The sequence below is a fragment of the Microcaecilia unicolor genome, chromosome 2 (assembly GCF_901765095.1).
Source record: "Microcaecilia unicolor chromosome 2, aMicUni1.1, whole genome shotgun sequence".
Taxonomy (NCBI): Eukaryota; Metazoa; Chordata; class Amphibia; order Gymnophiona; family Siphonopidae; genus Microcaecilia; species Microcaecilia unicolor.
The window spans coordinates 522,124,202-522,146,749 of NC_044032.1; the positions used below are offsets into that span (position 1 = coordinate 522,124,202).

Here is a 22,548-nt window from a genome sequence, read left to right on the forward strand (position 1 = left end):
AAATTACTGCACTACCACCCACTAGTAAAACACCAACACTACAGTTTATTAAGAGGAAACTGTAGTGTTGGTGTTTTAATACATATGTGTGAAGGTAACAAAAAAAATGACTGAATTAAAAAAAAATTTTTGGGAGAGGTTAAAAAGCTGAAAATGAGCCAACTATTTCTCTGTGCACATCCCGCGAAGACACCCCTTTGCCCTATGATAAAATGATTGGTCTTACTAAGGAGTAATTATATGGAAAGACCAATCATTTTATCATAGGGCAAAGGGGTGTCTTCGCGGGATGTGCATAGAGAAATAGTTGGCTCATTTTCAGCTTTTTAACCTCTCTCTCCAAAAAAATGTTTTTAAATTCAGTCATTTTTTTTTGTTACCTTCACACATATGTATTAATGAACTTTTTTTTTAATGCATGCAACCTGACTTTATGGGCTCCATTTACAAAGTGGTGCTACTAATTAGCGGCGTGCTAAATATGAAGAAGCCCATTAAATTCCCATGGGCTTCTTCGCATTCAGCACAGGCTAATTGGTATTGTCTCTTTGTAAGAGGAGCACTATGGGGGAGGCGCCTAAAAAAATAAAAATCAGCACCGACTAAGCGTATTCTATAATAGGTGTCTAGATTTAAGCGCCGATTATAGAATATGCTGAGTTGATATTTCAGCAACTAAATCTATATGCACCCACTTACACCAGTGAGAAAGTGGCTTAAATCCGAGCACGTAGATTTAGAGGCACTGGGTCATATTTTATAACTAGGTGCATAAATTTTGGAACGCCTATGAAATGCCCATTTCCCCACCCATAATCGCTCCCCCTTTGCCTGTGAACGTTAGTTCAGCGCATATTGTTACAGAATATGCTTAGCGAGTTGTGTCTAAATTTTAATCAGTGCCAATTAGTGCTCATTATTGCTCGTTAAGTGCTGTTATCAGTGCTCATTAGCTTGTTAAGCTTGTTAAATTACGCGCATTGATATAGAATCCGCACCAATCTCAAGGTATGCTATATAGAATCCGGGGGGTATGTGCTTTAATTTACAGGTTAATAAACAGTAAATCAATTTTGCAAGCAGTAAATTTGTTAAGAAACACTGAATACATGCTACTAAATGCATATCCTTAGTCCCGCCACACCCACCCATATATACATATATAACAAAAATTAGATTATAAAATATATGTAATTATATATGTACAGAATATATTTTATTACTTTATTGCAATAGGGGGATTTGTTTTTTTTATGAAATTTCTGCTGTGACAGGACTTCCGGCAGTGAGTTCAGACTTCGGTATGTCCACATTCCAATTAATAGAGTACTAGTGGAACCAATTATATCACAATGCTACAAAATGTACAAAAGGAACAGTGACTTCTCAAATAAAGGGCTCCTTTTACAAATCAGCGCTACTGATTAGCATTGCACTGAATGCAAGTGGGCTTCTTCGCATTCAGCCTATGCTAATCGGTAGCACTGCTTTGTACGAGGGGCCCAAATTGTCTGTAAAATCAAAAGTCTTCTGTGACATACGATTATTTATTTATTTGCTGCACTTTTACCACATTTTCCCACCTATTTGCAGGCTCAATGTGGCTTACAAAATGTTATAACAACACGTACAAATTATAGGATAAGAATTTCAGAATATAGATATAGATGGGTACATAGAATATCATAGCAATCATATTAACGGAATAATAATTTTACAATTGTTACAAATAAGAGTGCATAAGTAAATCATATTGGATTGGAAGTGGATTGAAAGATCAACAGTTTCATTCTTAACCAACAGAAAATACTGTGTATTGTGTAACAGACCTTTCTTAACATCTTTTCTAAGTACTGTTCCCATCATAGCTAGTTGCAGCAAAATGCTGCTCCTTGTGACATTAACCCTCCAATGCCCCAGGTACAAAAACAGATTTGAGCCCACAAGAGACAGAGAAAAGTGCCTGAATGCAATATGTCAACCGTGATGATTGTATCACAGAAACATGGTATATAAAATGATCAATAAAATGCATGTTGGTAGCCCATTAAATGTCAGGATTTGAGTGTCACTGTCTACAACAATGTAGTATGGTTGCTGTGTTAGTCCACTTTAAAAGTAATAAATAGAAATAAAACAAAGCAAATATAATCTTGCCTGCTGCTGCCTGTCCTTTAAAACCATTTAGCAGGCAGGGACCAAGAAGCAAAAGGTGGGTGGTGGGGGGGGGGGGGACTGGCCATCTATACCTTCAAACTACCTCCCCTATCATGGAAGATTTTTTTTTTTTTTTTTTTTTTTAATAGCCCACACAGTTCGCAGTTCATTGGCTCATTTTCAAAGAGAAAAATGCCTGTGTTGCTTTTCTTTGGAACATTAGCCAGTATAATGAAGTGAACCAAGAGAGCAACAGTGAACTTTTAAAAATGTTCTCTGGGTAGGGGCAGGGGATGCCAAGTATATGCTCCATGCATCCCCACCCCAGATTAAAGACTTCCCAGTCAAAAGTGCACACATTACAGAACCCAAGCATGATTTAACTGGGTAGAGGAAGCAGTTTTAGAAGAGAACAATTCACCTGGATATCAGCTAAATGGCTTTGGGAAAATCACCCTCCATGAAAACAAAACATATTTTGAGTTGATTTAAAAGTTTGATGATATTTGTGTGAATTTTCCTGTGTACTGAAGTTTAGTTTATTTTGGTTCATTTTTGTATGGGTTTGTTCTTTTTTAGGACAAAAGTTACCAAGGCCTAGCATTCAATATAATGATGTTATTCTGTGTTTAAAATAAGATAAATTGTATTATTTCTGATTACATTCCTGTTCAAAGGCAAGCATGAAAATCAGCAGAAAACTGACTCCTTGCTATCAGGAGCACAACAAACCACAACTGTAATAAAAGAAACCATAAAAGTATACGACATTCATTCGATGCTACTACCTAAATTGCTTAACTACCAAGCAACTGATTTCACAGGGTGGATGAAGCTTTGGAGATCGACTATCCAGTGGAAGGACATTCATTTTATACCTAAACCTTCAAGGGAACAATTTTCAAACATTTTACCAGCATAAAGACCTGGTTGAAAACTGCCCCTTTTTTGTCCAGCTAAAAAACGTCAGTGTGCTATTTTTTGCTCCTTAACTAGGCCCTTCTCCCCTCCCCCCAATACACATAATATAACAGTACAAAGTATGCAGTTGCATTTAGCATACATACTCTGCAATGATTGACTTAAGAACCTAAAACCTGCCATGCTGTGTCAGAACAATGTCTTATTGAGCCCAGACCCAATTAATCAGCCTGGGTCACTTGAAGTACTGAGCAGGAAAGGCCATTCCATATTCCTCACTGTCAGAAGGAGGTGGACATACCCGGTCTTTCACACTAATAACTATTTACAGATTTGTGCACCAGAATACAGTCCAAACATTTTCCAAGCTCCACGATACTGGCCTTGGCCACATCTCTACCTATTAGTAAGTAGAGGTGCACTAGGTGGGGGTCAGTCTACCATATGAAGAAACTTTTCACTTATTTGGTAGTCTCCACCCAACTACCCCGCCTGCCCATCCATACCAATTGCTAAACTGTAAAATCTGTTAATCTCCCTCAGAGATCCTGTCTCTCCCATGCTTTCTTGAATTCAGTTACTGTCCTTGTCTCCATTACCTCCACAGGAAAGCCGTTCCATGTGACTGTCACCTTATCCATAAATAAATACCTCCTTTCAATCTTTACAGGTCTATTTCCTCCATTACCTCTGGCTAAATTATCTTCCACTATGAATTGGGCCTTTTGTTATTCTGACCTTCATTTGTGGAATTCTTTGCCATAGGAAATTAGACGCATTGATAGCTATCTGATGTTGTTTCGCAAGGCCTTTAAAACTTGGGTTTATGTATGCTCCTTCGGGAAACTATAAAAAAAAGAGTGATATTTTTCCGTAAATTCTCTCGGGGAAACTGTATAAAACATACCTACCTTTTGACTAGTCGTTTTTGTACATTCTCCTGGGAAACTGTATAAGTGAGACTTTTTCTTTGGAAAATTGTACAGAGTGATATTTTGTATTTTATGTAGATTTTTTTTTTGGGGGGGGGTGGAGTGTGATTTTTATGCATTTATTTTAATATTGTTTTAAACTTTGTCTTCTTGTTATAATTTTATTGTACACCCCTTTGATGCTTTGGGGTAAATTTAGTATATTTAGATAATAAATCAAATCAAATTCCTTTCATCCTCATCCTAAAATCCCTTGTTCCAAAGATTTGTTTTAGCTGAAATGGGCCAGTCTCCTGTGCTTTTATACCATGGACGTATTTAAATGCCTCTATCATGTCTCCCCAGCCCCTCCTTTCTTCCAGAAAAATATTTATAATGCATTCACCATTTTAGTAGCTGCTCTCTGGATTGACTCCCATCATGTTCATATCCTTTTGAAGCTGCAATCTCCAGAATTCTACACAGTAGTCTTAAGGGCCTCTTATCAAACTGCTCTAGCGGTCCCGGGTGCAGCAATGCCGACAAAACTCATTCACTTTGAATGGGCTCCTTAGGCAGTGTTGTGCGGGAACCGCTAGCGCGGCATGATAAAAGAGGCCCTAAATGAAGTCTCACTAGAGATCTATATAGTGGTATTATCATGACCTTTTTCCTGCTGGCCATTATGATTCCTCTTCCTATGCACCCAAGTATCCTTCTGGATTTTGCCATGGTCTTGAACACCTTAAATCAACACACACACACACACACACACACACACACACACAAGAACAAAGAAACCTCGTGCAGGTCAAACCAAGCAGGCAAACACAGCGAAGGTGACAACAAAGATGGTAACAAAACATCCAACGGACTCAGTGAGTTCACATCAGGAGTTTAATTCACAAAATGTAATGAACTCAACACAAATCGTGTTTCTGCTGCAGAGGTCTGCTTCAGGAGTCCCTATAGTATGCAAGTATTAAATTTCTGAGCGTTCTATAATGTCTGTGGATAGCAAACTAAATAATAGATATGTAAAACAGGAGCATTCACAGTCGAGTCACCACAAAGGCACAGCAACAAAACAGGAGCATTCACAGTCAAATTCACCAGTTGTGCTTCTGTGGCGAATTTCACTGAGAAAGCTCCTGTATTGTTGTCAGTGGCGTACCAAGGGGGGGGGGGGGGGTCCGCCCCAGGTGCACGCCGCTGGGGGGTGCCGCGGCGCGCGCCTGCTCCGAGTTCACTAAACTTCGTCGCTCGTTCGCTGCAGCTCCCTCTGCCCCGGAACAGGTTACTTCCTGTTCCAGGGCAGAGGGAGCTGCAGCGAAGCGAAGTTTAGCGAACTCGGAGCAGGCGTGCACCCAGGGGGGGGGTGTCATTTCGCTGGGGGGAGGGGCGAAGGTGTCATTTAGCGGGGGGGGGGCGCGCATCTGTGCTCCGCCCCGGGTGCCATCCAGGCCAGGAACGCCACTGGTTGTTGTGCCTTTGTGGTGACTCGACTGTGAACGCTCCTGTTTTACATATCTATTATTTGGTTTACTATATACTAACATTATAGAATGCTCAGAAATGTAATACTTGCATACTACAGGGACTCCCAAAGCAGGCCTCTTTGGCCGAAATATGAATCGTGTTGAGTCCATTACATTTTGTGAATTAAACTTCTGATATGAACTCACTGATTCCGCTGGATGTTTTTTCATCATCTTTGTAGTCACCTTCACTGTGCCTGCTTGAACACCTTAATATCATTAGATATGCTCAGCCTCAGATTCTGCTCTTTTCTCATGCACAGAAAACCTTTATTCCCTATAGTGAACTGTTCCCTCAGGTTTTTACAGCCCAGTTGCCGAATTTGTTAGCATTAAATCTTATCTGTCACGCTCTACACCATTCCTCAAGCTTCACAGGATCCCTCCTCATAACTTACATGTGTCTAAACTTTATAGTAACAAAGTACATAACAGATAAAAACCTGCACAGTCCATTCAGTCTGCCCACCAACTGCATTCATTATTAATTCATGATTAAACCAATAACAATGTTACTCACTAAATTCAACTCTGATGTGCTCCCTTCCCCCCTTCCCAGAGCTGCACAGCACCCACACTTACAGCGTGTGATATGAATATAATATATATATATTTGATTCTTATCTGTTAATCATATTTTATATACATAAATTTCTTAACTGAAGCAATGTCCCAAAATTTGCAAAAAAAAAAAACACACAAAAGTTTTTTCTATGCACACACCTACATCTTAAATTCCCATTCCAGTGAAATAAACTGGCCTGGCAACTTTGTTTCCTATAGGCAGTCTGCCAGACCTTTATTGACAACCAAACCTAAGGGACACATATTTTTCTCTCACCATTTTGTGCCTAGCTGAAGAACTAAAAAAAGCAGTATTAAAAACTCAGACTACATAAAAATACTGTAAACCCCCTGGTGGCAGATCAAGGTATGACAATGATGGTACCAAATATGTCACAGTGTTTCCCCAAAATGACTCAATGCCAACCAGGGAGTTTAACAATAAAAAGAAAATATTTTTTTATTATTTGAATTATATTTAAATGTTAATGAAATTTTACCAACTTGCAAATTTAACATATGTATTTTAGTTACAGGTTTGCAACACAAATCAGTTTAGTCTCACTGAGAGCATTTTCAGATGAGTGTAAATATTAGTCACATAAATCATTGAAGCACATTCAATTTTGCAAAACACTAGACTCTTTACAGTTTCTTTTCTCTTATCTTTCAGATTTCCTGAGACCTTCAAGGATCTCAACAGGTAAGTTTTCCACTACTCTCTTTTTCTCTTTTAGTTAGCTCTCATTTACTGTTCAGGTTTCCTTTACTATTTTCTCTTATGTGCTCTTTTCTTAATAGTTCCAGTCACTTAGCTATTCTCTTTGTTTTCTCTCTGGCTCTCTTGGACGGTGGGCTCCTTTTCTTTCAGGGGATGATATCCAGCATCAACTTTCTTCCAGTCTTTTCCTAGTAAGATGTTCTCACCAATACAGCTCCCTCCCAACTGCCAGCCTGGGCTGTTTGTCACTCTCCTGAGAGTTCCATTGGCATGCTGAACACTCAGTACATGCTGCACTGCTCACTGCCTCTACACCAGATCTAGATGAAGCTAGGTAATCTTTTAAAATTTAACCCATAGGGTTACAATACTGTGCCGAGATTCACCCTTTTATGCAGGGGGAAGCAAAATATTTCTTTCCTTGGGGGGGGGGGGGGGGGGCGCAACAATTCAAGCTCTATCCCTGGTCTCCATCACTCTAATTGCTGATGCTGTGTAGGATAAATCTAGGTAGGACCATGGCTCCTGTAGCCCACACCATTCTGCATCTCTGTCACAAGTTATTTTTACACAGGAGTCATTCTGTATTTTTCTTTTTTTCTGCCAGTGAATTTACTGAAACTTGGCAGCCTAGGAAAACATATCTGAAGATCTGAAGTACTTTTGCACAGATAAGAACTAAACAATTAGTTTAGCTTTTCCAATAACTAATTAGCTTAATAAAGTCTGACATTTTACCTTTTAGCTCAATAATTGTCAATTTAATTTTAGTTTCATAGCTTTCGGTTAGGACTACAGAGCATAGCAAAAAGAGGAGTAGGATGATCTGGCTCCTTCAATTACCCAGGGAAGTCGTATGTAGTTAACAAAGTCTTTATTATTGGTCATCAAATGACTCGACACAGCAGCCGTGTTTCGGCGCTTGTGCGCCTGCTTCAGGAGTCTTGTGATGTTCCAGGAAGATTTAGGAGAAAAACAAATTTTCCTGTATGACAAAATAATGGGATTTCACAAGCCAAATCAAATAAAAATGATACTTCCAAAGCCTACAGCGGCAAAGTCAGCAAGGACTACACAACATGCAGAAATGTGACTACTCCTTTAAGTGCTGTACTTCTTTCCAGTGCAGCATTTGAAAGCACTGCAGAAGTCCGATTTGGTTCCAATATCTGACCTTAATTCAGCTCTTTGGGGAAGGGACACTATGACCATGAGAACCATGCTGAACAGTGCTCATCTGCATTTTCTGAGATGTGGTTCAGAAGAGGCATGTGAAGCAAACATCTCCTGTGCACTTCCCCCAATTACCTCTTCCCCTCCCCCACCTTTCTCTGCCATCCACCTCTGTTTTGTACTGTCCCTTTTCTTTCTTTTGGTCTCACATCAAGTATGAGGGAAGCGAGATCACACCATAGAGTCTAATTTGCTAATGTTCTTCATCATTCTACAGCTATAGAGTAACAGACTTAGGGCCCTGTTTACGAAGGTGAGCTAAAGTTTTTAGTGCGTGATAAAAATTAGCCCACGCTAATGCCAGAGATACCCATATATTCCTATGGGTTTCTCTAGCATTAGCGCACGTTAAAAACACTAGCGAGCCTATAGCACATCTTAGTGGAGGAGTGGCCTAGTGGTTAGAGTGGTGGACTTTGGTCCTGGGGAACAGATAGCCAAGACCTGTCGCTTCTTCCTCTATAACATTAGCAAAATTCGCCTTTTCCTCTCTGAGCACACCACCTGAACTCTCATCCACTCTCTCATTACCTCTCGCCTTGACTACTGCAACCTACTCCTCACTGGCCTCCCACTTAGCCATCTATCCCCCCTTCAGTCCATTCAGAACTCTGCTGCACATCTTATCTTCCGCCTGGACAGATATACTCATATCACTCCTCTCCTCAAGTCACTTCACTGGCTTCCGATCAGGTACCGCATACAGTTCAAGCTTCTCCTACTAACCTCACATCACTCATACCTTTACTCACAGAAATATGTATACCATATGTCTTCATGTCTTAATATTGCCCTTTAAGCTTTCCATTGTTTCAATATGTGTTCCATTGTTATATTCCTGAACGATACTTCGAATGTCTCGCATAACTCTGCACAATGTAAACCATAACCAAGTTGTAACAAATTGTATTTCCACTATTCATATCATATTGTAAGCCACACTGAGCCCGCAAAAAGGTGGGAAAATGTGGGATACAAATGCAATAAAATAAATAAAACCTACAAATGCCCGCGATCTGCAGCCCCTCCTTACCTCTCTACCCTCATCTCCCCTTACATTCCTACCCGTACCCTCCGCTCTCAAGACAAATCCCTCCTTTCAGTACCCTTCTCCACCACCACCAACTCCAGGCTCCGCCCTTTCTGCCTCGCCTCACCCCATGCGTGGAACAAACTCCCCAAGCCCATACGCCAGGCCCCCTCCCTGCCCATCTTCAAATCACTGCTCAAAGCCCACCTCTTCAATGTCGCCTTCGGCACCTAACCACCACACCTCTACTCAAGAAATCTAGACTGCACCAACTTGACATTTCGTCCTTTAGATTGTAAGCTCCTTTGAGCAGGGACCGTCCTTCTTTGTTGATTTGTACAGCGCTGCTTAACCCTAGTAGCGCTCTAGAAATGTTAAGTAGTAGTAGATTCCCACTGCAGGCACAGGCAGCTAAACCCAAATACGCTAACCGCTGTTATCACATCCTCTGGCAAAGAGTTCCAGAGCTTAACTATTTGTTGAGTGAAAAAAATATTTCCTCCTATTTGTTTTAAAATTATTTCCATGTAACTTCGAGTGTCCCCTAGTCTTTGTACTATTGAAACAAGTAAAAAAAAAAAAATTAATAATTTTAAACAATTTATTTCTACTTGATTTTTTTACTCGTTCCAAAAGTACAAAGACTAGGGGGCCACTCAAGGTCAGGGGCATGCCTAGCACTTAAGTGAGCGAGTTATAGAATACTAACAGTTACACATCTAATAGTTAGGCACAAGCATCCAGCTTTTGAGCTTGCACAAGTGCTTGCACCTAAAGTTAGCCCTTAATAGAATAGTTTCAAGTTTATTAATCTTTTGATATACCGCCCAGGGCACACGCCTTCAGAGCGGTTTACATAGTATTAAACAAAGCAGATAAATTATAAGTATATAACAGACTAGCAGGCTCATTTTCGAAAGAGATGGACGTCCAAAAAATTGACATCAGCATTTGGACATCCATTTCACACATAACGTCCAATCGGTATAATTGAAACCTAATTTTGGACGTCTTTCAATAAATTCCGTGAGAAGAACGTCCAAATCTCAAGTAGATGTGCCAGGGGTGTGTTCAAGGCAGGACTTGGGTGTTCCTAAGACTTGGACATCTTTCAGCCATAGTGGAACAAAGCAAAAACGTCCAGCACTAAAACTTAAGACGTTTTGAGCTAGACCTGTTTTTTCTTACGAATAAGGCACAAAAAGGTGCCCGAAATGACCAGATGACCACTGGAGAGAATCAGGGATGACTTCCCCTTACTCCCCCAGTTGCCACTAACCCACTCCCACCACCAAAAAGTGTGTTGAAGAACATTACGTGTCAGCCTCTATACCAGCCTCAGATGTCATACTCAGGTCCATGACAGCAGCATGCAGGTCCCTGGAGTAGTTTAGTTGTAGGTGCAGTGCACTTCAGACAGGTGGACGCAGGCCCATTCCCCCACTACCTGTTACACTTGTGGAGGAAACTGCGAGCCCACCAAAACTCACCAGAAATCCACTGTACCCACATATAGGTGCCCCCTTCACCCGTAAGGGATATGGTAGTGGTGTACAGTTGGGGGTAGTGGGTTTTGGGGGGCTCAGCACACAAGGTAAAGGAGCAATGGTGAGATGTGTACCTGGGAGCATTTTATGAAGTCCACTGCAGTCCCCTAGGGTGCCCTATTGTTGTCCTGGGATGTCAAAATGATGGCTCCTCCTACATCCCAATGGCTTGACTTTGGATGTTTTACACTTGGACTTTTTTTTCCGAAAATGGCCGAAAATCAAAGACGTCCAAATCACAAAACGTCCAAATCACAGGACATCCATAGTATTTTCGAACACAAAAGATAGATGCCCATCTTTTTCAAAAATGACCTTCTTCCCGATTCGGAATTTGGACGTCTTTGTAAAACGTCCAAATTCTGACTTAAACGTTTCTTTCGAAAATGCCCCTCTAGATAAGCAAGACAGAAGAAGAGGAAAAATAAAATAAAAAAAAAGCAGGAACTCACTGGGCATAGCACAGGGCCGAGAGGCAAAGCAGAACAAAGACAAAGGCAGAGTGCTATTACATACAATCCAAACCGCTCCAGCATGAGAAATACATGGCGCTGGTGTCTTGGCTAGAAAGAGGGAGACAGAGGCCAGGAGGGAAGGAAGAACTAGGGTACTCCTAGATGGGAGAGATCACAGAGTATAGGCATCCCTGAAAAGGTGGTTTTTATCAGCAGACCAAAAGTCTGAATAAGTAGGCGCCAGCTATAGTTGGGAGGGAAGGGCACTGATTTTTCCTGTGCCAATTTTTGAGCGATATTTAATCCCCCCCTTAGTGTGCAACATACTGGTGCCTAACATTAGGGGACCTTTTGAAAATCACCTGTAAAGAATACTGGACATCATTTCTTGGTATAGTCAGTAATTATCCATAATGTAATGCAGTGGTTCTAAAACCTGCCCTGGGGGCTCCCCAGCCAGTCAGGTTTTCAGGCTAACCACAATGAATATTAATGAGAGATTTGCATACACAGCCCTCCACTGCATGCAAATTAGCCTGAAAACCAGACTGGCTTGGAAGCCCTCAGGACAGGTTTGGGAACCACTGATTAATGACTGCATCTAGAGTCATAGCCTATCTACTTTCTCTGACCCGAGTAATCCAATTAAATTAAAAATAAAATAGATACTAATAATAGGTTTAAATCCATTTTTGGTGGCCCCTTGTATCTGCTAATTGTCAACTCTGAGATGGAGTGGAGGAGTGGCCTAGTGGTTAGGGTGGTGGACTTTGGTCCTGGGGAACTGAGTTCAATTCCCACTTCAGGCACAGGCAGCTCCTTGTGACTCTGGGCAAGTCACTTAACCCTCCATTGCCCCAGGTACAAATAAGTACCTGTATACAATATGTAAGCCGCATTGAGCCTGCCACGAGTGGGAAAGCGCGGGGTACAAATGTAACAAAAAAAATGGAAGTTCACACAGATGCAATCTGCCTGTTTACTTTGAGGACGTGGGGCAAAAAATATAGTCATATTAACAATATTCATTTTTGAGTATCCTGAAAACCAGTCTGGCTTGGTGTGTCCCGAGGACTAGGTTGAAAACCCCTGTCCTAGAGTGACATGTAGACAAAAAGCTTTAAGTGTGCTAGGCAATTTCTGGAATAAATTGCCTCTGGATTGAAGGGAAATACTAACTTTGTTTAGGAACAGTTTAAAACAAAACACACATATTTTGGAAGTAGTAAGATTAAGATTCTGACTTTTAATCTCTGGCTGTTCTTCTCTATCTTAATTATCTTATTTTTGATGTGAACCACTTTGAATGGATTTATCCATAAAAGTGATAGAAAGCCTGATAGTGATGATGAAATACAGAGAGATCCACGTCTGTGAGCCTATCATATGTTTAAATATCAAAAGCCATTTGTCTGACTATTCATCTATTTGTGCTGCAAGATGTACAATGCGCCCTACTGTATATTCCCCTCCTATATCATATACCCCCACATTACTCCTCAACTACCACATACTCTACACCCCACCATTCACACACCCTACATACTCCCCCAAACATGCTCACACACAACCTTCTGCTCTCCCAGACATGCACCCACACATGCATACCCCCTGTCCCCCCCTTTGCACACACACATATGCCACCTGCCCCAACCTAATATTCACTCCTATACATACACACACACATCCACATAGACCCCAGTCTCCATATGTGCACAACCTTCACCCTTCGAAACACACAGCACCACATTTAATTACCCCATATAATTTTGTAGCAGTGGAGCATTTATCCAGAACAAAAAGGTCACCTATTCAGATAAACTGGATTAGTGAAGATTTTACAGCCTGCAAGGGAAAACTGTGAAATGATGCAATCAAAGCTGCATTTCTAAGAGACTTTCAAAGGGACTGAAACAAGGAAGAAAAGATCCAGGGACAGGATGGTGCTGCTAGACCCCAAGGAAATGCACTTATCCAGAAGCTGAAGTCACTTGCCATAGCGGGGGCCACAAAAGACTCATTCATTCACTTAATAATCCTCTGTGATCAGTGGCGTAACCAGCATATTTGACATGCGGGGCCGATCATTTTTTTACCATCCCCTCCTCTATATGAAAATACTAATTTTAGTAATAATCCACGAGTCACACAACAAGGATGTACCTAGGAAAGGCAGCATCTTACACACTGAAGTGAGCACTGGAACATCAATACACCCATTGTAAAACTAGACATTAGTAAAAATGATCCTGCCAACAGAAAGCCATGTTTTTTTGCACAAACAGAACACAGATACATCCTCACCAAATACAGAATAAGTAACCACAAACTAAAATAGAAATATGTAGACAAAAATTAAACTAAACCCCCAAGAGTCCATATCCTCCCCTTTGTATCCCTTTCCCTGTTCCCCCCCCCCCCCCCATGTTCAGCATCTGCCCTCCGTGTCCCCCTTCCCTTCCCATGTTGCTCACCCTTCTTTCTCCTGCACTCCCACCCCAGGGCCAGTATCTCTCTCCCTCTTCATAGTACTGCATCTCGTTCTCCTCCTCCCCATATCCAGCTTTTCCCCAGTCTCCTCTCCCTCATGCGTCCCACCTTTCTCTCCCTGCCTGCCTCTCAGCCTCCATCTGATCTGGCATCACTCTCACTCCTTTCTCCACCCCACCTTCCCCATTCCCGTCATTGCTTTCCTTCCTCTCTCCACCACCCTTTCCCCTTGGGTCTGGCATCGCTCTCTCCACCCCTCTTCCCTTAAATCTGGCATCACATCACATCTTCCTCTCTCCACCCCCCTTTCCCTTTGGTCCGGCTGGCATCGCTCTCCCTCCTTCCTCCCCCCCTGACTAATATGATATCACTCTCTCCCTCCTCACTCCATGCCCACTCTGCTCCTGCAGGTCTCCAAGCTTCCAGGCCCGCCAGCAGCGTCTCAGCGATGAAAGTGCTGCCTTCGGTATGCCCCGGAAGCCTCCTCTATACGGTTTCCAGTATTTATTTATTTATGACATTTGTACCTCACATTTTCCCAAGAAAGCTCAGGTTCAAACCGGCTTTACATAACAAATTATGAAGAAGCATTACAAGAATACAACTACTTAAAAAAAACACAGATCTAAGGAAGTGGATTTTACGTTAACTTCTAAACGACATATAATCATGAGTTCCAGAGTTTGGTCCTTTGGTAATAAAAATTAGCATTAAGGATAGTTTTGTAAATTAAGTTTTTACAACTTGGGAAATGTAATATGTAATATGAGTTATTCTCTAGATGATGTGGCATTTTGTGGTGGCAAATTAATGAGATCTATCATATAAGATGGTGAGATATCAAAGAATCTGATGAACAAGAACACAGAGCTTAAATGAAATTCTTTCATTGGATGGGTAACCAATTAAGATCCTTAAGAGGAGACGCTTTAACATAATGCGGCGATCTATATATAAGGTGGCAGCTGTATTTTGTGCAGTTTTCTTAGGAGACTCGCTTAATACCTGCATAAATTGAATTGCAATCAAATTTAGTTAAGGGAGGGGTCATTTGTATTGTGTTTGCCACCCTTGATGCTATGGTCTGAATTGCTTTATCACAAACTAGAGGATCTTTTCCCACACATTGGAGTTTGTTCCATATACTTGTATATTAAAGTAAGGTAAGTATATTCTCAGCACAGCTGTATTATTTCAATCACAGGATCACAATCTAAAATCAGGAAAGACTTGTTTGAATTGCAGTTCCTGATCTGATTTAAACTTATTTATATGGAAATACATTTAAAACAAATAGGAGAAAATATTTTTTCACTCAACGAATAGCTAAGCTCTGGAACTCATTGCCGGAGAATGTGGTAACAGCGGTTAGCATATCTGGGTTTAAAAAAAGGTTAGAACTCAACCAAAAAGTTAATGGATCAAAAAAAAAAAAAGATATTAAATGTAAAAGTGCAGAGGTAAAAGACCTCAGAAGTGCCTGTGGACTGGGCAAATTCCCAATACTTACGTCACAACAGATCGTCTGCAGACTCAAAGAGTTTCTATGCTCAATGTCTCAACAGACAACATATAATGATCGGTCAAAAACCCTCCAGTTTGTGCAAAGTGCCTTAACAAAATCATGTGTTCATATGCATTCAAACTGAGCACACTTAGCTTTATTTTCTGCTGCATGTTATTTTTTGTTGAACTTTCAAGAGAGAATTTCAGTTAAAAATTATCCAAGTACTACATTAAATAAAGATGTAAAACATAAATGTCAGGAATTTTCTGAGAAGTTCTGAGAAAAGATGACATTTCTCTGGGTGAGTGAACATTATTTGCCTATGCTTTGGTGATTTAAAGATTATGGATAAAAGAGAAATTGTAGGTTTATTGATAAAGACAGTTTTCTTCTTTAAATAGCTTCCATAGTTTTAAACTAATATTTAAAAAGGAGATAGAACAGCTTTTAAACTGGCACGGGGGGGGGGGGGGGGAGGGGGGGGGGGGGGGGGGGCAACAGTTGCCCAGGAGCACACAGTTCAGTGTGGAGTATCCTTGAAGAACACTATTGAAACATAGTATTTAGGCAATCCCAATAGAGAGGTTTCAACAATGGTGAAAGCCAGGAGTGTTTAAGGGGAGAGTAGAGTAAAGGATGCAAATTATCCCCATCAACTTCCAAGCAGCTTGTAGATGCGGGGGGGGGGGGAGGGACACAATCTGAAGTGTCTATACAAATGCTAGAAGCCTAAAAAATAAGATGGGGAGAGTTAGAGTATACAGCACTAAATGAAGAGACAAATATAATAGGTATCTCAGAGACCTGGTGGAAGGAGGATGACAATCAGTGAAACACTATTAACAGGGTACAAATTATATTACAATGATAGAGTTGATGAAACTGGAAGGGGACTGCGCTATATGTTAAAGAGGGAATTGAGTAAAACAAAATAAACATTCTAAATGAAATAGATAGCAGCATGGAATCCTTATGGATAGAAAAATCCATGTGTGAAAGGAAGGAGTATACTGGTAGGGCTCTATTACCGTCCACCAAAACAGAACAAACAGATAGATGAAGAAATGTTTACAGAAATTACGAAATCAGGCAAACTGAGCAACCATATAATAATGGGTCATTTCAATTACCCCAACATTGACTGGATAAATGTTGCATCAAGGAGCGCTAGGGAGGTAAAGTTCCTATACATAATAAATGACTGCTTCTTGGAGCAACTGGCCAACGAACCAACAAGACAGGAAGCCATTTTAGATCTAATCCTTAGTGGAATGCAGGGCACAGTGTTGGGTCTGCTGGGAAACAATGATCATAAAACGATCAAACTTGAGTTAATATCTGGAGTGAAGTCACAAAGGAAATCTACTGTACGAACATTTAATATTTGAAAGGGCGACTACAATAAAATCAGGAAAATGGTTAAAAAGAAGCTAAAAAAATCAGCTGCAAAGGTTAGGATTTTAAATCAGGTATGGATGTTGTCTAAGAATACCATCTTAGAAGCCCAGACCAGAAGTATTCCATGTACTTACAAAGGTGGAAAGAACGACAGCCAGCATGGTTAAAAGGTGAAGTGAAAGAGGCTATCAGAGTGTTAATCTGTTTGTGAGCCCATGTGCCTAGACCGAGGCTTAGGAAGGATCTTGGCCAAGGCCTAGGGCAGATCAAACAGGCGCTAAGCAATATCACAGCCACAAAGCCCCGCACACTCAACTAGCACGAGCTGAAAAGGGAGATAGAATGGAGCACATGGCAACGCACACAGCGCTAGCTAGTGAGACAAGGGAAGGGTGACAGACAAAAAGTTGGCAAGTACAGGCTACACATAGGGTTACCATATGGCTCCAGAAAAAGGAGGACGGATTGAGCCAGCCGGGTTTTACTTCCATTGCTTTCCACTGAAAGCAATAGAAGAGTAAAACCCGGCTGGCTCAATTACTTCCATTGAAAGCAATGGAAGTAAAACCCGGCTGGCTCAATCCGTCCTCCTTTTTCTGGAGCCATATGGTAACCCTAGCTACACAGAAACACAAGTAGCAGAGGCAGAGCTCACAGGGAAAAAAAAAAGAAAGCCGAGGACAGAATGGGACACAGACTCTATAAGAACGAAGCTCCACCGGAACACTCTAGGCTGTACCATACAGCACTCAAATACACTAGGCTGTGCCACACAGCACTCAAATACACTAGGCTGTGCCACACAGCACTCAAGGAAGAATGGAAGCCACTCACAGGAACACTCTAGGCTGTACCATACAGCACTCAAGGTAAAGGGAAGCCACCTATAGGAATACACAAGGCTGTGCCACACAGCAAATAACAGACACTAGAGACAAAGGGAAAAGCAAGCAAACAGGGAAAGCTGCCTATTCGTATACCGAACAGATAAAGGCAATGCTCATAAGAATCAGGAGACAAACACATCAGACAAAGAATTAAAAACAGGCCAAAGAGAAGGGCTGCTTTTAACACAAGTCAGGAAGAAGCAGGGCTTACACAGCAGTCAAAGGATTAAAGCTAACAAAGGAAAAAACAATGTTCTTACCAGAACTCAGCCAGCAAACAGAGACCGAGCAAACAGAGCACCCACAGGTGCACGGAAACAAGGTAATCAAGGAAAGCAGCTAAGCTAGGGAAGCAAACATGCATACGCTGGAACAACCAGCATACAGAGAAGCGCAAGCAAACTCCAATGAAAGCACGGTGTGCTACTAGCACAGAGGGAAAAAGGCTTCAGCTGAAAGGAATCAACGCTAAAGCATGGGCTGTAGGGAGAGGTAGGTTTAAATAGATCTGACGTCTGCAGCCTCAGACATCAGCTCAATCCCTAACAGGCCAATCAGAAGCAAGTCGCAGTTGAAAAAGGACACAAAGGAAATAATAAACAGCATGGCCAACATGGAATCCTGGGCATCGGCATTCAAGTTAAGTCAAGAGAGAGAAAATCCAAGGTCTCATTCTCTCGTCCCAATACAATAATATTCCCCCCTTGGCAATTAACGCACAGGGTTCATCCCTCCCAATCTCAGACCAGTTGAAAATCTTAGGCATAACAACTGACCACAAACTAAACGCTAAAAAGCCAGGCTAAGAACACGACCAAGAAAATGTTCCACACTATGTGGAAGCTCAAACGTATAAAACCTTACTTTCCCAGGGATTCATTCTGCAACATGATCCAAACCATGATGCTAATCCACGTAGACTCCTGCAATAGTATTTACGTAGGCTGCAAAGATCAAATCATAAGAAAACTACAGACAGCACAAAACATGGCTGCTAGACTCATCTTCGGAAAAACACACTTTGAAAGCGCGAAAACCCTCCTAAGCAGCTTACATTGGCTTCCTATTAATGTTCGCATAACTTTCAAAATATACACAATAGTCCACAGAATCATCTATGGGCTCGTACCAGATTACATGACAGAACTTATCGATCTACCAATAAGAAACGTGATGAGAACAGCAAGAACCTACCTAACCCTTCACTACCCCAATTGTAAAGGTATAAAATACAAAATCTTAACATGCCGCCAGCCTCATTTATAGGCACACAACTTTGGAACGCACTACCCAAAGACCTGAAAAACAGAAAACTACCTACAATTTAGAAAAAAACCTGAAAACACATTTTCAAGAAGTCTTTCACCCCCTGGATCTGCCTAATCCCACACGACCATACATCAAGAAAAGTTCAGAAATGGAAATAATAATATTAACCTCTATCACAATATGCTAATAGTAACATATAGTAGATGACGGCAGAAAAAGACCTGCATGGTCCATCCAGTCTACCCAACAAGATAAACTCATATGTGCTACTTTTTGTGTATACCTTACCTTGATTTGTATCTGCCATTTTTCAGGGCACAGACCATTGAAGTCTTGCCCAGCACTAGCCCCACCTCCCAACCACCAGCCCCACCTCTGCCACCCAATCTCAGCTGAGCTTCTGAGGCTCCATTCCGTCTGAACAGGATTCCTTTATCTTTATCCCATTAATATATCAACCTAAGAATTTATTGTACTTCTGTATTATGTACTAGACTTCTACAAATCTAAATTTTGTAACCGCCTTTTTAGCAATACGTAAGCCACACAACCTGCCATACGGTGGGAAATTGGGGGATAAAAATGCAATAAATAAATAAAATACGAAGCACCATAAGCACTGGCAAGTTAGATGCAAAACACTAAGAAAGAAAGCTAAAATAGAATATGAATAGAAACTTGCCACAGAGGCAAGAATTCACAGTAACAAAATTTTTCAGAAGCAGAAAGCCTGCGAGGGAAACTGTGGGACCATTGGATCATGAAGGAGCATTCAGGGATTACAAGGTCATAGCGGAGAAACTGAATGAATTCTTTGCTTCTGTCTTTATGGAAGAAGATGTAAGAGATCTGCTTGTACAGGGAATGGTTTTCAAGAGTGATATGGAGGAACTGAAAGAAAACTTGGTGAACCTGGAAGATGTACTGAGCCAGACTGACAAATGAAAGAGTACTAAATCACCTGGACCAGATGACATGCACCCTAGGGTACTCAAAGAACTCAAACCTGAAATTGCTAATCTGCTGTTAGTGATCTGTAACCTGTTGTTAAAATTGTCCGTAGTATCTAAGATTGGAGGGTGGAAAATGTAATGCCAATTTTTAAAAAGGTTTCCAGGTGTGATCCAGGAAATTACAGACCAGTAAGCCTCACTTCAGTGCCGAGCAAAACAGTGGAAACTATTATAAAGAATAAAATTATAGAACACATAGACAAACATGGTTTAATGGAACAAAGTCAGAGTGGATTCAGCCAAGGCAAGTCTTGGCTCACCAATCTGCTTCATTTCATTGAAGGTGTGAATAAACATGTGGATAAAGGTCAGACGGTTGATGTAGTGTATCTAGATTTTCAGAAAGCTTTTGATAAAATTCTTCATGAGAGACTCCTGAGAAAATTAAAGAGTCACTGGATAGAAGGCAATGTTCTGTTGTGGATTAGGAATTGGTTATTAGACAGAAAACAAGGGGTAGTGTTAAATGGCCATTTTTCGCAATGGAGGAGGGTGAATAGTGGAGTGCTACAGGAATCTGTACCAGGACCAGTGCTTTTATGTTCTTATGGAATTCAATTGGCCTGCTCAGTAAGCAGAGCAAAATATTAACATCAAGTTAGCTATTCTAAGAAAAATAGGTGTTAATCTATGGAGAATGTCCTTCTCTGCACATTTACACTACATCTATGAAGAATCAGAATAAATTTTTCTTATTTTTTTTTTTAAGTATCATATATACAGCATGTCACAGTCCTTATCAAGGGAGAGAGCTCATCATTCCATTATAAACATTGACATGGACCACCTCCTCCTCCCCCAAAGGATTTAATGCTGGTTAGGGAAATTAGAATATGTCATGTGTCCACATACAGTCTAAGTTAAGTTTTTTGAAGTAAAAGAAAATATTGTGACATCAAAAGTATAAGAAAAGTGTCAGCCCTTGACAGTCTAAGGGCCCTGTTTACTAAGGCGTGCTATCATTTTTAGTGTGCACTAAAAACGATAGCATGCCTATAGCATGGCTTAGTAAGCTTTGCCCCGCTTATGATGGGGCATTCCAATTTTTTAAAGTCCAAAATTAAATAGCTGAGGTCTTGTTTTGAAGCCTTTCCAGCCTAGGTGAGTTTTTTTTTTTTTTTAGTGTGCTGTTCAGTAGCAGACTTCATTTTACCTTTTATTAAAGTTTCAAGGTCGCTAGAATAGACTTCCAGAGTTCTGTCTGGCCCTATTCAAATCCAGGCTAAAATGCCACCTCCTTAAACTCTTAACCCCTTATTCACCTGTTCAATACCCAGTCTGTTGTAATGATTCTCATAATAAATGAAATTGCCTAATCCCATATTTGTCCTGTTTGTAGACTCTGCCCAGAAGATACTCTCCTTAACATATTTGTATACTGCCTGGCCTGCATAGGTCTGGTAGGACTACAGAAATAAGTAACATAGTAAATTACAGCAGATAAAGACCTGTACAGTCCATCTAGTCTGCCCAACAAGATAAACTCATTTTACATGGTATGTGATTATATATACCCAAGTTTGATTTGTCCTGGCCATTTGCAGGGCACAGGCCGTAGAAGTCTGCCCAGCACTGTTCTTGTACTAAAAGTTCTGAAGCTAACACCAAAGCCCCTTAAAATTTACACTCCAGCCCATACATATCAATAGTAGTAGTTTTCCTTTAAAACCTGTTACCCTACTGGTATTTAAATTTCCCAAGGAAACTTCAAGGCTGTTGGGTCTTTCCTGATACATACAAGGTAATAAGTGGTATGTAAACGAGAGCTATACTCTCCCTGTTATTTAGCCATTTTAGCATGATAGAAATAAAAACATATATGAAAAATACGTAGACAGGGTTGAAGCACTGATCACAAGTTTTAAACTTGTGCTAATTCTGCCCCATTTAGTAGCTGTCACCATGTGAACAAATACAAGTACACTATCAATCTTAAGGGAAAAGGCTTTTGCCGCCGGCCTGCCCTAAAGCCTTCTACAACTTGGCTTCAACCTCCGCTCTGCCCCTCCCTCTCGTTTTAATGCATCCTGGTTTAGCAGGAACAGGGCTGCCAGGCTTCTTCCCTTATGCTTTCAGAAATACCGGGCCAGGAGCCTCAGACACCCCTTGTTTTAAGCTTTCTAGCCTAGAAAACAAGCCCAACCCTTCCTCGCAGCCATGATTTCGCTGAAAGATCCCATCTCCTCCTTCAGCAGTCTCCCAGCTGTCATCACTGCAACTGCACGGCCGGTACACAGCAAATGAGGCGCTGGCAGGAAGATCGAGACTATTTCTTTGGAAGGTTTTCCTTTTCCAATTTTCTGTGGCGATCTGTTGTTTGCAGCACTCCTGTGACAGCCTTATCCCCCTTCTCTGCCAGCTCCGTCCCTGTCAATCATATTCCTAGTTGCACGGTGATAAACTCACCTCGTTCACCAGACCCTGCCAGTCGCTCTCAGTACGCTCGAAATTCATGGCTGAAGAGGCGCACCAGGTTCTGGAAATAATCCGGACACTCTGATCGTGCTGCACAGCAACCTGCCGGGGACATTCATGCAGTTAGCCGTAAGCCCCTGGCTACCTCCCCGTCTCGCATGCTCCGACCTCCCTGCATTGTTTACTCTACGTCAGCTTTAAGCGGCCCTGCTGCAAGGGAGGAGCTTGTGTGCGAACAACCTGTTCGTTCCCATCTGCCTACCTGCTGCTGCCGCCTGTCACGCTGCATCCTCTGCTGCCACGTAAAACCTCGGCGCCCCCTACCCCTTGTGCTCACGCGTTGGTGTTCTCTTTTTACTGGAGCTCCTGAGGCAGGTGCAGGTTTGGTTCTTTTCCTTGACTTGTCAGCACCAACGATCATTGACTCCCCCAGACTTAGATCTGGCTTTTAGAAAACGACTAAAGGAAAAAGCATGAACACGTTGTTGTTAA

At 41.4% G+C, this 22,548-nt stretch overlaps 1 protein-coding gene across 2 annotated transcripts in view; it reads right to left on the minus strand.

Annotated features, from left to right (window-relative positions):
- The window catches only part of CCDC149 (coiled-coil domain containing 149), a 179,857-nt gene extending 157,622 nt beyond the window's left edge, over positions 1 to 22,235 (minus strand). For both annotated transcript variants that reach the window (XM_030191244.1, XM_030191243.1), the window contains exon 1: positions 22,048 to 22,235. In XM_030191244.1, the coding sequence (XP_030047104.1) occupies positions 22,048 to 22,095 (48 nt within the window). In that variant the 5' untranslated portion in view covers positions 22,096 to 22,235. The remainder of the gene's footprint in view (positions 1 to 22,047) is intronic.
- Positions 22,236 to 22,548: the final 313 nt, after the last annotated feature.